General features: G+C 44.9%; 1 protein-coding gene across 2 annotated transcripts in view; it reads right to left on the minus strand.

Moving 5' to 3' along the window:
- The window catches only part of UPF3A (UPF3A regulator of nonsense mediated mRNA decay), an 819,005-nt gene extending 806,347 nt beyond the window's left edge, over nt 1–12,658 (minus strand). The window contains exon 1 of one of the 2 annotated variants that reach the window (XM_069637115.1): nt 12,130–12,658. In XM_069637115.1, the coding sequence (XP_069493216.1) occupies nt 12,130–12,258 (129 nt within the window). In that variant the 5' untranslated portion in view covers nt 12,259–12,658. The remainder of the gene's footprint in view (nt 1–12,129) is intronic. The other variant, XM_069637114.1, reaches the window with a different exon arrangement.
- Between the last annotated feature and the right edge of the window lie 3,273 nt (nt 12,659–15,931).

The following is a 15,931-nucleotide window of genomic DNA, read 5'->3' on the forward strand; positions in this document are numbered from 1 at the left end:
TGATAAATCCAATGTGGTGAATTATTTTGCCGGTTTCATTGTTATTAATAATTTGGTAATGTTGGGAAGAGGGTACCTGTCCATCCAAATGTTGGCATTGAGATCCCTAAGGTCCACACACATGCGTATCGAACCATCACTTTTCTGCACAATGACAATAGGATACAACCAATCAGAAGACTCAATCGGCTCTATGATGTCTTGTCTGCAGAGTTTCTCCAATTATTTCTGTAACACATCCTTTGTGTCAACAGGGATGTTCCTCATCTTATGTACAACTGCCTTCACTCCCCTTCTCAGGACAATACAGTGTTTAAATCCTTTGATCTTCCCAATCGTGTCATTAAACACCAGCGGAAACTGCTTCACTGGGTCTTCCTTGGTCGAAAATGTTTGAGTCGTGACACTTGGAACAGGTTTTTCTTCTCCAAGATGTATTCTGAGTTGTAACGCGGCTTGTTCATCCCGGCCCAAAACAGATGATCCTTTTTGAGCCACAAACAGTTTGCAATAGGTCTCTATGCTCCCAAACTCGAAGTGTACCCATTTGAATCTGAGGATATCTATGGGGCTGTGGCCATAACCTGTGGCTCTCACATTTGAGGGTTTTAATTCTTGTGTGGAACCATCCAATACATTCTGAAATGTAGCCACGTCTACCATAGTGTATGGTGAACCAGTATCCACCATCACCTCCAGCGGAACTTTGTTCACTATAACATGCTCCCAGCATCCCTTTTCTTTAAGCATCAATTGTAAGGATGCAACAGGATCTTCAATTTGTGTGTCCATGATAGTGAGGAGACTGCTAGGCCCTCCAACCTCTTCTATGGCGCTTATGGTTTGGCATCCATTAGCCCTGGGATTCTTACAGGCTCTCCCATAATGTCCTACTATGCCACACCTGTAGCATTCAGCATTAGTGGCAGGGCACTCCTTCTCACCACTTTGGTGTCTCATGCGTCCACACCTGTAGCACCATGATTGAGGACGTTAGTTCTCGTCAGAGAATCTCTCTCCACTGTCTTTTTTCACTCTATCAATGACATTAGATTTGTGCCTTGCCGCATGCACAAAACCTTTTCTTACTAGAGCAACAGTTAGGCCATTGCTGTCATCATCACATTCTCCTACTCTGTTCACTTTGGAAATTGATGTTTCTTGCTGTACATCCTCCATGCATTTTTCTCAGAGTGTAATTGTTCTTGCTAAGTCAATGGCCTGTTCCAATGTTGGATCCTTGGCCTGCCACAATCCCAGTTGGGTTTGTGTGTCTGCAGTGTGTAGTGCACGTTGATCCCTAAGGTATTCGTCCAAGACACCTGTAAATTTGCAGGACGCAATAAGGCCCCTCAAAGCAGCTATATAACTGTCAACTGATTCCCCTTTGTTTGGTTTTCTTGAAAAGAAATAGTACCTTTCTAGCACCACATTCGTTTTGTTGCCAAAATGTGTTTCAAGTTGGTGCTGATTCATACTTTTTGACGGATCCTGAAGAATAGAGTCTCCTGCCCCACCTGGGGCACACTATGTGGGGAGCATACAGAATATCCTTAATGGCAATTCAGCAGGGATGCCGCTTTCATATCATCACTGTATTTACTTCCCCCTAAGGCACGTAGGTACACTTGAAATGCATCTACCCATTGCTCCCATGGTATAGAATGTTCTCCGGGAGAAGCGAGAAATGCTACAGGGGCAGGGGTGTTCTGCATTGTTGTGTTGTAGATGCAGTGAAGGTACTGTATTTTCCCTTGTAGAGCGTCCGCTCGGCACTTTGTTTTTTTTTTTTTTACTTTATCCTATTTGTGTGTGTGTCCAGCTGAATTTGTGTTTTTTTTGTTGGTTTAATTCGATGTGGAAAGCCAATCTCTTAAACTATTTTCTCTGCGCATTGGAAGTATAACAGAAATGTCTTTTCGGTATGTTGCAGCAAAACGAAATGTCTTTAGAGAGCTTGTTTGTTCTCTGAGACTTAGTTGCCTAGACGCAATAAGGCCCCTCAAAGCAGCACAACAAGATGGCTGCACGTATATCTACGTTTAGATGTCCTTTCCTCTAACATCAAGCTCTGCCGGTGGGTTGCTATTTTGACGCTCGTGCTGGAGCCAGTGCGCACTCCTGAGGCTGGCTCGTGCACCCACCAATGATTGGGCTTGGGGTGACAATAATCCAGCCCCCCTCACTGACAGTCTTCCAGTTGCCCTAAACTCACCCGGGGTACAATCAGTAGCGCAAGGAGTCGTGTATCGGCACTCCGGCAGCACTGCTCGGAGGGGCTTCTGTGGGGGTCTCCTTCTCCTTCTCGATCACAACAGTCAATGCGATCCCATCGGTGCCACCATTTTGTCAAGATGTGTCACAATATGAGGCCACAAGAAGGCACATGTAACATCGGGTTGTAATGAAGGGAAAGAGACCCCCAGCGCACCTGGGAGTTGCTACAGTATTGTACACTTAGCTTGAATTTCTCCACAGCTCTCCTGTGTCGTTCCTGAACCTGGGAAGGTTCCAGAACGGCACGAGGAAGCACACAAGAAGCATATCATAACGGAAACCTCATAGAGATAAGATTATTATAGGACACAGAGGAATGGCACCATGTTCAGCCCATATAGAAGACTGAAAGGCCAGGTCCCAAAATCTGCCATAGATGTACACAAGGCCAGATCAATGGGGATTGTGAGGTCAGGTTGTGGGCGCTGGGAACCTGAACTCTGTGACAAGCTAAAGGTACAGGAAACCTTTTTCTTGAAGAATATCCCGATGGTATAAAAATCCACACCCAACAAGTTGCCACATCTAGAGACAGGCCCAACAGACATTCAAGCAGAACTATTAATAGGTACCTTCAAACTATGTGTCTTAGTATGGCTTAATCAGACAATACCAATCAGCCAAGCTATTCTTGATAATCTATTGGATTCAAGTATTGGCCCCAAAATACCCTGGTTAAAATGTGTTTTGCCTTTGCTGAGCTGCTCAAACTGAGGTTCGCAAATGCACTTACATACTCTCCAGACCACCTCTCAGCAGCCATCCACTACAAGACATATTGCACAACACCTTTGGCATGAGAATTCAGCCCCATGGTAAAATTCGGTCTAACTGCAAACATCATATTTCCCCTGCTCTCGCCTTCTCTCCAGGCTACCTCTCAGTCCCCACCCACTACATGCACCACTCTAAGACACATTGCACAACACACCTGCCATAAGAATGCAGCTATCCCTCATGATAGAAATTCGGTCTAGGTGCACACATAATGTCTCTGCTGCTCTCCCATGCTCCCTGAAATACCCCTCAGCACCCATCCACATCCCGGCTCGACATGGGTGACTTGCAGGGACTTGGCCACCCCTATCTACCTTCGTATTGGCTAAAATGCTGACACGCATTCTAAACCCCTCCAACGACTTTTCCATACCTGGACTTCTGTACCCGGAGGGCGTTCAACCTACAGAGCACTGGGACCATACCAATGGTGAAAGGCGCTATACAAATGACAATTACATTACATCACAATGTAGGAGGATTTTTTTGTAGGTGTCCAGGCCTATTTTTGAGCCTGTGCAAATCTAGTCATGGTAACTGTGCTCATTTTCTGGTGTGCACGGCATCTATCTCACTGCTGGACAAGAACCTATACTCATGTGTTAGTGAGTTTAATATTATGGTTCTTCCTGGGATTAACTCTGCTCCCAGAACACCTGTCACAGCTCCCCTGGTGTGACGTACTGTGATTGTGTGTCGGCCATTAAGCGCTTCACCTGAGTGCACGTTCATCCGTTGTTGGCTATTGTTGACCAAATCATGTTTTGGGGTTTTCTGCTCCTATCCCAGTCTGTAGTGCTCTAGCTCCATGTTTCAACTGGGGTTATGGGCAGATAGTGTGTGCCCGTTTTATTTATGTGTCTTGCTCTGGGGCTGCCCTTCCTCTCTCCTGTCTAGCAGTGACTTCACTCTCTGCGGCCAAATCACTGGTCAGCCGGGGTGACAACTGTATCATTTTTCCCTGTAGAGGGCAGAGCTTAACCCTATGATATCAAGTTAGTAGGTTGACTGACAGCTTTAATTGTCCATTAGAAGAAGGACGTTTCAACAGGCCCTATAATATTCTGTTTTGCGCGGAGAAGAGAGGAAGCTGAAGGAACTATGGATTTGGTAAGGGTCCCACAGTAGTGTCCCCGGACTAGACATTTTGAATTCTTAAACTCCATAGGCAGTATACACTTAGAGGGCATAAAGGTGGCACTTGTATGACCTACTGGACATATTGATGCATTATCAAGATGGGAGTGTTTCAGCGTTAGACTGAACATAGATCCTTGCAAAGCTTTGGGCGCTTCTGGGCAATGAGTGTGTCTGACTTCCACTGACTGAGGGAATGACAGATTAAGTACAGCATAGTGATGGAGAGGCGACAGGGCGTAGGTTTGAGGAGGGTGCGATTTTTTTCTAAGACGCAGGAAACTGTCAAAGCATCAAAGAGTGACACATTGGGATGCCAGATTATAACAGCAGGTGTGAGAGCATGTGTGTTGTAGTGTGAGTGTCTCGCAAGTGTTCCGTTTATGCTGCAGTAATGAGGGTCACACAGTCAGCAGGTACTGGGAGTGTTCTCTGAAGTGTCTCCCATGTTGGAATTGGTTTATTAAAAACAGGTGGATGCTGGTCTAAAGGTGCTGCGCCAGCTTGGCATTTCAAGAGAATGCGACACCCATATTTCCATGCCTGCTTGTTTGGGCACTATGCTGGGAAGTAATCGATCCCAGTCCTCAAAGGAATTCAGAATGGATATCAAATCAGGGTTCTTTGTACCATAGACAATAATAATAGTTTGTGACATCCTGTATGCCAATGTGAGCTTTTCTACATATGCTGGGTGCTCAGTCAAGTCTTTACCAATACAGCCATGCTGGGTTGGTGCGCTCTATGTCCATATTATTCTGCCCACAAACATACTAACCCCATCAAGTAATGAATTACAGGGTGTTGTCAAACCTTTGTTTTGGAACCATTGTAAATAGCTGTGTGTACCACATACATATAATACATATTTAAGGGTATCATACTACCAAGAACCAGTTCCATATATGAAAACAAACTTTGACTCCTTTAAGTAAGGGTCAAACAAATTTTGCATGCCAAATATTTTGGACTCCAACTACCACCATCTGTACCCAGAATAGACAATGGTGAGGGATCATGGAAGTCATAGTCCAGAACATCTGGCGAGCCCTAGGTTGGGGACACACGCCTAAAAGCAGGTAGGTTTGTCTCAAATGTATCAGATATAGGAGGGAGTGAGCAAGTGAACAGGACATGGCCGAAAAATAGAGTATTTTTCAACCTCATTTTAATCTCTGGAAGGTCGAGGCACTAGTATGTGCTTCACTCATGAATTTGTGGTCATCTGCACAGTTATGCACATTAATGCAATGCACACGGATCCAGTGTGGTCAGCAAGTGCAGGGTTCGAAAGTGCTAGGAGCAATGCAGCTCCTGCTGGTTATCTAGAACAGCCATGTTAATCTTACAACAGCTACTTCGGACCCGTCAGACCAAATGGTGCCATGCAAACATACCTATGGGAGGTTTATGGTAATTTCATCTAAAACCATTGCATCTAATGCCATTCCATCTAAAAAATGTCAATCTAATGCATTTTCTTTTATTTTGGGGGGTGGGGGTTCCCCCCAAACCCTTGTTTTATACCCTTTAAAATGCACCTGAACAAAAATGAACCCTTTACCCCCCCAAAAACATGCATTAGATGGACATTTTCTAGATGGAAAAATGTCGATTGAATGGTATTAGATGGAATGGGTTTAGATGAATTGACTAGATACCCTATGTGACATTAACGGTGGGTATTTGGGAATGCGTCAAAAGGAGCATTAGGGCACACCTAGAAGAAAATGTAAACCATAGTGGCTTATATAATGTACAAAAGTATACAGTTGCCTATCATATGGAAGTTAGATTTGTAAATCAATGAGTACTAGCTCCTCGTTCCCCAGGGGTGGCTCCTCATTAAGAATTCTGGATACTCGGGAAGCACATGCTCAACAAATCGCTGTTGATCCCTGCAGCGTTGAGAATGCGGGTACTCACTCATGTGGCACAGGTCAGACCCTTATTTGGTTCTTCACGTTTTACGAGGATTTTTTTACAATTGAGAGGCAGATTGAGAAATAAACAGGGTTACACTGGATGCCCTAAATTAGCTATCGGTATATGATCAAAACGATGCCCTGTCTGGTTTCTGTGCTGTGTTGTCACTGGTGTCTGTTGTACATGTCACCTGTGACGTGCCTCACAGAACCTCTGTCAGGAGGTTCGGATCTGGAATAACACCAACGTTCTGATGTTTCAGTTATCGTTGATCCGACCTCCGGGGGCCATACAATAAAACCCCTCCTTGACTTACTTCTGTGTCCTGCCTCTTTACTTCATCTGGCGACGAGACAGTGGACCCCGGCCCCCGGAGCACACTGGATTGTGCCCTCACCAGCCGCCGCCCGCAGGAACGGACAGCTGGCCGACCCGACGCACTGCTGCCCGCCTCTCTCCAGCCCGAGGGAGCAGCGCAGGGCAGCGGCGAGAACAGTGTGAAGCGATCCTTGCACAGTGGTTGGCCAGGGCATCCAAACGCCCACCTAAGGTACTTGTTTTTTTTGCCTTTTGGGATTCCGTTGTCTTCGCTCCCCACGAGAGCATCATACGAATCGACGTCTAACGGCGATTCGAGAAAAGGACCTTAGTGCGTGAGTGTACGCATGGCCATCTTTGTTTTTCATTTACCGTAACCATGACAACCATGCCGCTGGGTCCGGCTCCGCTATAATGAAGCTCGCTCAGAGAAGCTAATACTTCGCTAAGAAAGAACTGAGCGCCAGCGAGGGCAACAGCGCCTCTGCATTCAGCCAGGTTCAAAGGGTGAAACACAGATAACGTTCCATGCACAAATACGACTTGCTGCAGTCTCTTGTACATAGTGCAGATCTGGCTACTCACTTTTCCTGCTAGCTGTCAACATACTATCACTGCTGCCTTTCCCACCAGCCCGCACTAAGGACCCCGAGGAGGTTAACTCACCCATCAGCTCACCCTCTGAGGGAAGCCTAGTTAGTAATTGTGATCTTGATGTGCAACTCCTACTGGACCCACATGACCCTGGACTGAGGGCAACCATACATGTCCTCTTTCCTCATCAACACAGAGCTCAGCCAACACCTCCAAGCTCTGCCACATCTGTCACATCACCATGTAGAATATTCCTCACCCTACCAAGTTCCTTGCTCACCCAGGAGCTCCAGCTTGTCCCTAGGAGCAGTGGATCGATGGGTTCCACGTTTACCTCAGGGCCATTGGTGGAAACAAATTCAATGACGATCTTAAGGAAGCAACCCTTTTGAATTGCATAGGGGCCGAGGCCCTAAGTATTTTCAGAGCATTGCCCGATCCAGACAACGTAGGGGGTGATGGCAACCACAAATTTGACGCAGCTCTAGCCAAACTCAGCAAACATTTTGGCAACAAAATCAACTTAGTACTGGAAAGGTACAGGTTTTTCACCAGGAAACAACTGAAAGGCGAGTCAATCGACTCCTACATCGCATCGCTAAGAGTTCTAATGTCGACTTGCGAGTTCACTGGAGTCAGTGACGAATACTTGAGAGACCAACTTGTCCTTAATGTGGCCGACCCATGGATACAACAAAAACTGTGGCAGACAAAAAAACCCTCTCTGGACCAAGCCACTGAGATAGCGAGAAGCATGGAGTTCGGTGAACATTGTATGAAAAAGAGATTAAACCAGAGAGAAGGCATCGAGATAAAGACCGTTGAGCCCAGTTCTGAGCTCGACCCCACTGACAACCTACTGGCCTTAGTAAGAAGAGCTCCCCATCTCGAGGCTCAAGGCCTAACTCCAGGAGAATGTTGTTTAGCGATAGTAGAGATTCCACTCACTGTCAAAAATGTGGATGGTTTAAGCACGAAGGTGCCGACAGGATATGTCCCGCAAACAATGCTGAATGCTACAAATGTGGCCAGTCTGGACACTTCGTTAAGGTCTGCAGGAACATATGCGGAAGGCCCGATAGGCCAGTAGACACAGCCGAACACCTTTCAGAAGGCCAGGATCCGTCAGATTTATAGAAAACAATCCATCTCATGATGACATGCTACTTGTTGACCAGGCTAGTCTACCCATACAGATACTCACCATCACTTCCTCACGAGAATCCAGAGGTCCATGGGTCAACATGTGCATAGACAGGACACCATTGCGAGTAATGGTGGATACAGGCTCCCCCTACACTATGGTGGACATCCAGACGTTTTTGGGGGTGCTATCCAAGAAGATGCAAGACCTGCGACACACCCCAGTGAGGGCCACTGGCTATGGAAAGACTCCCATCGATATAGTTGGCTATACATGGGTCACACTCGAATTCCATGGCAGGAAGATGTACTGCAAACTTTTCGTGGCCAGGAACGGATCTTCAGTTGTGGGCTGGGAATAACAGGCCGCTTTACAAATAAAGATTCATCCTGGGGAAGAAGTCCCTGTATTGAGTGTATTCAACGATACCACCATCACAGACTCCGATGACATTAAGTCTGCCTTGGCAAAAAAAAATCCCAAAGTCTTCACTGACAAAGTAGGGCTCCTCCAAGGTTTTCAACACAAGATTGTTTTGAAGAAGGGCGCCATTCCAGTAGCCCATCGTGTCCGAGGAATCCCTTTCGGTACCAAAGACGCACTGAGAAAGGAACTCACTCGCCTATGCGATGAAGGCATCATCAAGCCCATAGAGAGCTCTGAGTGGCTTGCTCCTATTGTCCTGGTGGGAAAACCCGACAACTCCATAAGAATGTGTGTTGACTTGAGAGACTTAAACAAAAACATATGGGTGGACAGACATTTGCTTCCTAACATATCTGAGCTCTTGTCAACCATGAAGCCGGCAAAGTATTTTAGCACCCTCTCGTCAGCATACCACCAGATTGCATTAGAGGAAACCTCAAAAAACCTCACATCGTTCGTCACACCATTAGGAGCCTTCATGTTTAACCAGATGCCTTTTGGCCTCGCCTCGGCTGCCGCTGTATTTCAGAGACTAATGTCACACTTATTCGGAGGTCTTGTTGGCGTACATTGTTTTCAGGACGACATCCTTGTATCAGCCAGCACAGAAGATGAACACGATGCAAAACTCATGGGTGTTCTTCAAGTGATCCAGAAAAGCGGCCTCACCCTCAAATTGGAAAAGTGCAATATAAAGTGCAACCAAGTATCATATCTTGGTCACTCCATCGACACCAAGGGAATCAGTCCCAAGAAAAAACTTATGGATGTCATGTTAAGTATAGCTGAACCTGAAAACAAAGACCAGCTCAGAAGTTTCCTCGGCATGACTGAATACTACTCTAGATTTATAAGCAATTAAGCCAACAAGACGGAGCATATGAGGAACCTGATGAAGAAGGCCACTAAATTCGTCAGGACCACTGAGTGTAAGAACGAGTTTGAAGAAATAAAGTCAAACATCAATCAAGCTCCTGCGCTATCATTGTTCGACTGCAAAGCCAAAACCATTATCTCTGTAGATGCCAGCAAAATCGGACTTGGTGGCGTCCTTGAACAAAAGCAAAAAGGGGCATTGTAACCATCGCCTTTGCCTCGAGAGTACTCAGAGGTGCAGAATTGAATTATTCCACCATTGAGAGGGAAGCCGTGGGCGTTAAGTGGATTTTACAGCATTTCAGAAACTTGATATGGGGCTTACCTGTGATACACAAAACAGATCACAAACCCTTGGTAAACGGGCTTCAGTCCAAAACACCTCACCTAATTTCACTGAGGATTAGGCGTTGGTTCCTCGATATCATGCAATACAATCTCCAAGTGTGCTACACTCATGGTCCCTCGAATCGAGTCGCTGATTGCCTCTCCAGACTATCCACCAACCAAGATGATGGAATCTCGTGCCCCGATGAAGACATCATAGCAACCGTCAATCCTGCCATCCCCAAAGATGATTGGATAGTCATCGCCAACAGCGATCTGGAACAACAACAGATTAGGAGAGCTATAGCCAACGACTGGGTTGAGCCTAGCCAAGCTCTGACAGATTTTGTACCTATCAAAGATGAGATAACCATGGATGGAAAACATATTTTCAGGGGTGACAAGTTGATTCCACCCGTGCAACTCAGGAAAAAACTGCTCGAACTGGCCCACGAAGGACATTTAGGCAGAAGCCCAACAAAAAATAGGGTGAGAAGCAACTATTGGTGGCCCAAAATGTGGAAAGAAGTTGAAGAGTTAGTTAAAAACTGTTCCGCCTGTGCCATGAGCGATAAGTCCAAAATTCTGAGGAAGACCCCCCTTCAACCTGTGGAGCCTCCCAAAAGTGTATGGTCTAAAATCGCCATAGACATCATGGGCCCCTTCGAAAACATTTAAACGGTGAAGATATACATAATTGTGATTGTGGACTATACCTCCAAGTGGACAGAATGGGGAATTGCCGAAACAAACGTTACCACCAGTAAAGTCACAGAGTTCCTGACAGAGGTCTTCAACAGAGAAGGAGACCCCAAGGAAATAGTCTCGGACAACGGATCTCAGTTCATGTCCTCCGAGTTCCAGGAATTCCTCAGGAACAGAGCCACCAAACATGTAACTACATCCCCATACCACCCAATATCCAACGGACTAGTGGAGAGAATGAACAGGCTAATAAAGGACATAATTCAGTTAGCTGTCGCTAACACTCTTCCATGGAGGGAAACACTCAAAGAAGCAATGTGTGCATACAGAACAACACCACACACACCACCACAAACATTGAGCCATTTACCATGATGCGAGGCAGGGCTGCAACCAACCGTCTAAGACCAGCGTGGATCTTTATAGACAACGGAGAAGCCAAACTAGACATAGAACATATTTAAAAAAAGAGTACACGAAAAACAGACAAAATACAAAACATATTATGACTCAAGGAATGCAGTGAAAAGAATGCAAATCCAAGAAGGAGACTGGGTCTGTGTCAAAGAACCAAAAAGGACACTCAAGGGAGAAACCAATTTCAGATCTCCACAAAAATTCATCCGTTGTCATGACAAATCTGCGATATTAGAAGATGGGAAGAAATGGTCGGGTGATGATCTAGTAAAGATAACAACGGACAATCACAGACCCAGCACCTCCGAGCACACAACCTGCGAGACCTTTCCTAGAAGTAACTCCCCTTCCGCAGAAACTTGTCAACGTGACGAAAGGGAGGATAATGGATCAGACAGGAACATCGATGAAACCTCCATTGGTGGACTGTCGAGGAGGAATCGGAAAATCATCTGGAACTTCAATAATGACTTCATATATTACTAACCTCCTCTTCCATCGTCATTTCCTTACCCACCTCACACTCTCACCCTTTCCACCCATCCTTCCCCCCACCAATCTTGTTTTTTCTTTTTCTTCCAGTAAGGGAGATGTTGTACATGTCACCTGTGACGTGCCTCACAGAACCTCTGTCAGGAGGTTCGGATCTGGAATAACACCAACGTTCAGATGTTTCAGTTATCGTTGATCCGACCTCCGGGGGCCATACAATAAAACCCCTCCTTGACTTACTTCTGTGTCCTGCCTCTTTACTTCAGTGTCAATTTTTGTAAAAATGCGTGTCATTGTTTCCTAAGTGGTGTCAGGCTTTGTCGGTGTGCTCATACATGTAGGCACTTTATTGTATCCTGACAAACTCAATCAGGTATCCATTCACAATCACAACCTTGTATTCTTTCGGGTGCCTCTTCCTTGTGCGTGTGTAGATATGGGGATTAGCGAATTGCCATGTGTTTGTGGTGCAGGTTCTTGGCTTTGATCTGCTCAATGGTCGCTTGGGTTAGCCTGGGCAGCTTCCTCTGGGATCAGCTTTCCCTGTGTCTCTGTGGCTGTTGCTACTGCTGTCCATGGTGCTGAATCTGATACCCGTCTTCCGATGTGTGGGTCACGTGATTCGCATTAATGCTTGCAGCGGCCAAGCTGAGTGTATCCTACCACCACCCACCCCCCACAGCTCCATCCTCATTCGCCCATCTAACCCTCACCTTACACAGGCTGGCTCTCCTGTCCTGCCTGGGGCGGCCGAAAGTCGGATTCAGCTCCAGGCGCTGGCGAAGTGCAGTGTCCCGCAACAGGAGCCCCACCACTCGTCGCTCCCTGACCCGGATCATCATCGCCTCCCTACGCGCCGAGGGCAGGCGATTGAACCGCCGGCTCGGGAACAGAGACTGTCCACGCGGTCCGAGGGTCTCGCGCGCTGCACGGAAGAGCGAGGTCTATCGCTAACGGGCCCCCTCCATTCCGCGCATTATCCGAGCACGTCCTCGCGCATCACAGAAGCAGCCATGTTAAGGCCAGGCTGCACGCCCGGGCTCCGTATTCACATGGATGCATTAGTCCTGGTTGCCACATAGCAGCTGCGGGGAACCAGGGACGTTTTTGACTCACAATGGCACGGCGGCAGTCGAAGACGTGCTCCGCCCTTTCGTAGTATGCGTTCTACAAAGTCTGGCCGCGTGCCCTATGAGTTAGCGCTCGCTTCTCTGAGCGTAGCATGAGAAGAAGTCAGGTAACGTGAAGTTTTATTCAAGCAACGGCAGTAAATGCTGCCCAACCCCAATGGTTTTCGAGCGTCTGGCCCCACCAACCGCCAACCATAGAACCTTCGTTTCCCCACATTCCAGTCACGCTCTCCCTTTTCACAATACCAGGCGCTTCCCAGTAACGAGCGCAGGATTTTCAAAACCTTCAACCAAGCTGACGCCCAGATCATGTGTAGGTAGCCCTGCTACAAGATCCTCGTGCTACGTACTGTCCGAAGTTTAAGAAAGAAGCGCGTTTCTGCTCGCGCTTTCTGTTTCTGCTGGTCACGTTCCAAGACTTGAAGTTATTCACCGACCTTCTCTTCACTTGTTCTTCATCCCGTCATCATCCTCTTCATGCACTTGAAACAAAGTGTCGTCGTAAAAATGCCATTGACTCGACCTTAAATTAGTATCCATTGTACAGAATCCATTCTCTGCCTCCTTGGCAGACTGGCGCCAAAGATAAGCGCAGGAAGCATTTTGGCAATAGCCCTAGATTCAGGACCGAAAGTCACAATGCATTTTCTTTTTTTCTTTATTGTTTTTAGTTTGAAAAAAATCAAACTTTTACAATTCTTTTTTACATTGAGTACTAAAATACATATTTCTTTTGAAAGATTATACATTTACATCATAAGAATTGATATTGAAGTCTCATAACACATAAAACTACCTGGGTTTCTATCAAATAAAGTAACATATACCAAGTATTATACAGAAATACTGCCATATTGTGGCTACAATTAGGATATTAAACAGTCTATCTCGACACTAAAATACAAATCCTTAGGAATAACAGTAGCATTTTTATCAGTCATTTTCATGTATGAAGAACACATTTATTTTGAGATTCTCTATTTCAAAAAGAAGTCTACTGTGATATATTAAAACAAACATAGCATTTTTCATCTTATTTCCAGATGCACATGTATACAAAGCATAGCTACATTAGAGCCTAGAAGGAACCAAATTGTTAGCAGTAGCATTACATCTCTCTTTGTCATTATTACAGCAATTACAAATGCAAAAGAAATTCCGATATTATGATTAATAGGGTGAAGCCGTGGACCAACACAACTGCATAGATGGACATGAGATACAGAATTACATGTTCAGATTCTTTTCAGTCAATTCGTTGTTCATCAATTTTAGAAAAGCAGTTAAAGCCAGAACTATGGAGTGATTTTCGCCCCTCTTAGTCTTACCCACATTAGTTCTCTCGATAGAACGGTATCCCACAGATTACATTTCTGCCTCAAAGAATGGACAATATATAACTAAGTATTTTAACGTTTCTTCCTGTAATTCATTAATACAGAAACAATACCACGCTATCTTGCAGACATCATTAGAGTTATTCCAATGCTTAACTCTAGCTACTGTAGGATACTGGTTTAGTCTGTATCTTATTTACAGCTCACGGGCCTTGTCGCATGGAAAAAGTTTCAGATAAGATTGCTGCATAGTTCTTTTTGCAGGAAAGAGCATATTATTTATAGCTTTTATAGGTGTAAATAGAATCAATAGTGACACACCAATTATATTCATAGAGTTTCGTTTTTACATACACTGGTCACATACTTCGGTCATCACAGCTCACATTGATTTTTTCCAATAGCCCTGTCATTTTTTCATTGATTTTTAAAATCGACAGAGGGTGCTTATCTTTTAGCATCTTGGCCAAGTCTTCGTATAGAAGTTTCGGGGTGGTGATAACATTTTTCCATAGTTAGACAGCAATCTCCAAGAGTATTTAGAAGAGAGCTGGAATTCCAAGTTCATGCCTTATCAAGGCATTGGAAATGGAGTTAGCAAGTCTTAAGGTTCGCTTCCAAATCTTCCCCTGTTTTTGGTCAAGGTTTTTTTTTCTATATTCCCTAGGCACATATCTAACCCATATAAAATGATGGGTTCTATCTTAAACGTGTACAATTCTAATATAGGTAACAGAAGATTTGCAGAGTTTTTTATAGATGATTTTAATTTGAGACATAAGCGGAATTATCTTCAGGTTGATGGCAGAACTCCACATATATAATGAAGAGATATTGCGCAGGTTATATCCCAAGTATTTTAGGGCAAGTGATCGTTGGATAGGTGTGCACTCTATGGACCAATGAAATCGACATACCTGAAGGCTAAAGGGAGATTTATCAAAGAGTATGATGTTGTCTGCAAAAGCCATCCATTGTAATTGAAGATGGCCAAGCTTCACAGGAAAGCCAGCATTTTCTGCCGAAATCTCATCAAGGTCCGAAACATATACATTGAAAAGGGTAGCAGCTAAGTTGCATCCCTGTTTTACTCCAATCTGTGTGGGGATAGGAGGAGTTAAAGCTCCATCAATGGTGATCCTAACTCTATAGCATGTACTGGAATGCATTTTCGCTATCATAGAGATCTACTTTACTTGGAAGCCCATTTTATACATTTTGTCCCATAGAAACTGCCTAATCACGCAATCAAAAGTGGCTGCCATGTCAATGGACGCAATGTATATGGGTCCAGTATTGATTAATTTGGAGCGTGCTAAGATGTGAGCTAGAACTGCTGCATTTAAGGTAGTGCCCATCTTGTTCCGGAAACCTACTTGGAACCTAGACAGAATATCGTGGTCATGGATGTATCCCTCCATTTCTCTCAGGATAAGCATTGCAAAAACCTTTGCAGATACGTCCACAAGAGCAATGGGACGAAAATTAGAGGGCTGGGATGGATCACCCTTCTTAAAAATAGGTATAATAATTGAGGTAAGCCAGGACTCCGGAATAGTATTTGTTAAAAAGATATCAAATTTGATCTTAAGAATTCGGGCCCACAATCATGGGTCCAGTTTGATAATGCAGGCAGGAATACGATCCGGACCTGCAGCTTTTGAGTATTTCAATTTGTTTATTGCACCCTCAATATCCTCAACAGACCAATTGCACGGACTAGATGCAGAATTTAGGCAACTGATATTTCTTAGATATATAGGTTATTTAAGTATCAGATGTATTTAGCTTTACCTTTCAAACAGGCAAGTCGACTAAACAATCAGTAAAACACCTTATTTAAAAGAAATATAATTTTTAAACATCAGGCTGGCTGTTTCTTGACTGGCAGAGGTAGGCTGGCTTTAACTGTGCTCTGGCGGTAGAGAAGATTTGCATACAGCCAGAGTGCAGCAGGTGAGTTGGGATGACCTTCGGGGCTAAAGGAAATCAAAGTATTGCATTTTATGACTCACTAGTTCTGTTCAGTTATTAGTCAATAGTTAGCA

This window comes from Ambystoma mexicanum, chromosome 7p, assembly GCF_040938575.1.
Source record: "Ambystoma mexicanum isolate Mex_15411 chromosome 7p, UKY_AmexF1_1, whole genome shotgun sequence".
Lineage (NCBI taxonomy): Eukaryota > Metazoa > Chordata > Amphibia > Caudata > Ambystomatidae > Ambystoma > Ambystoma mexicanum.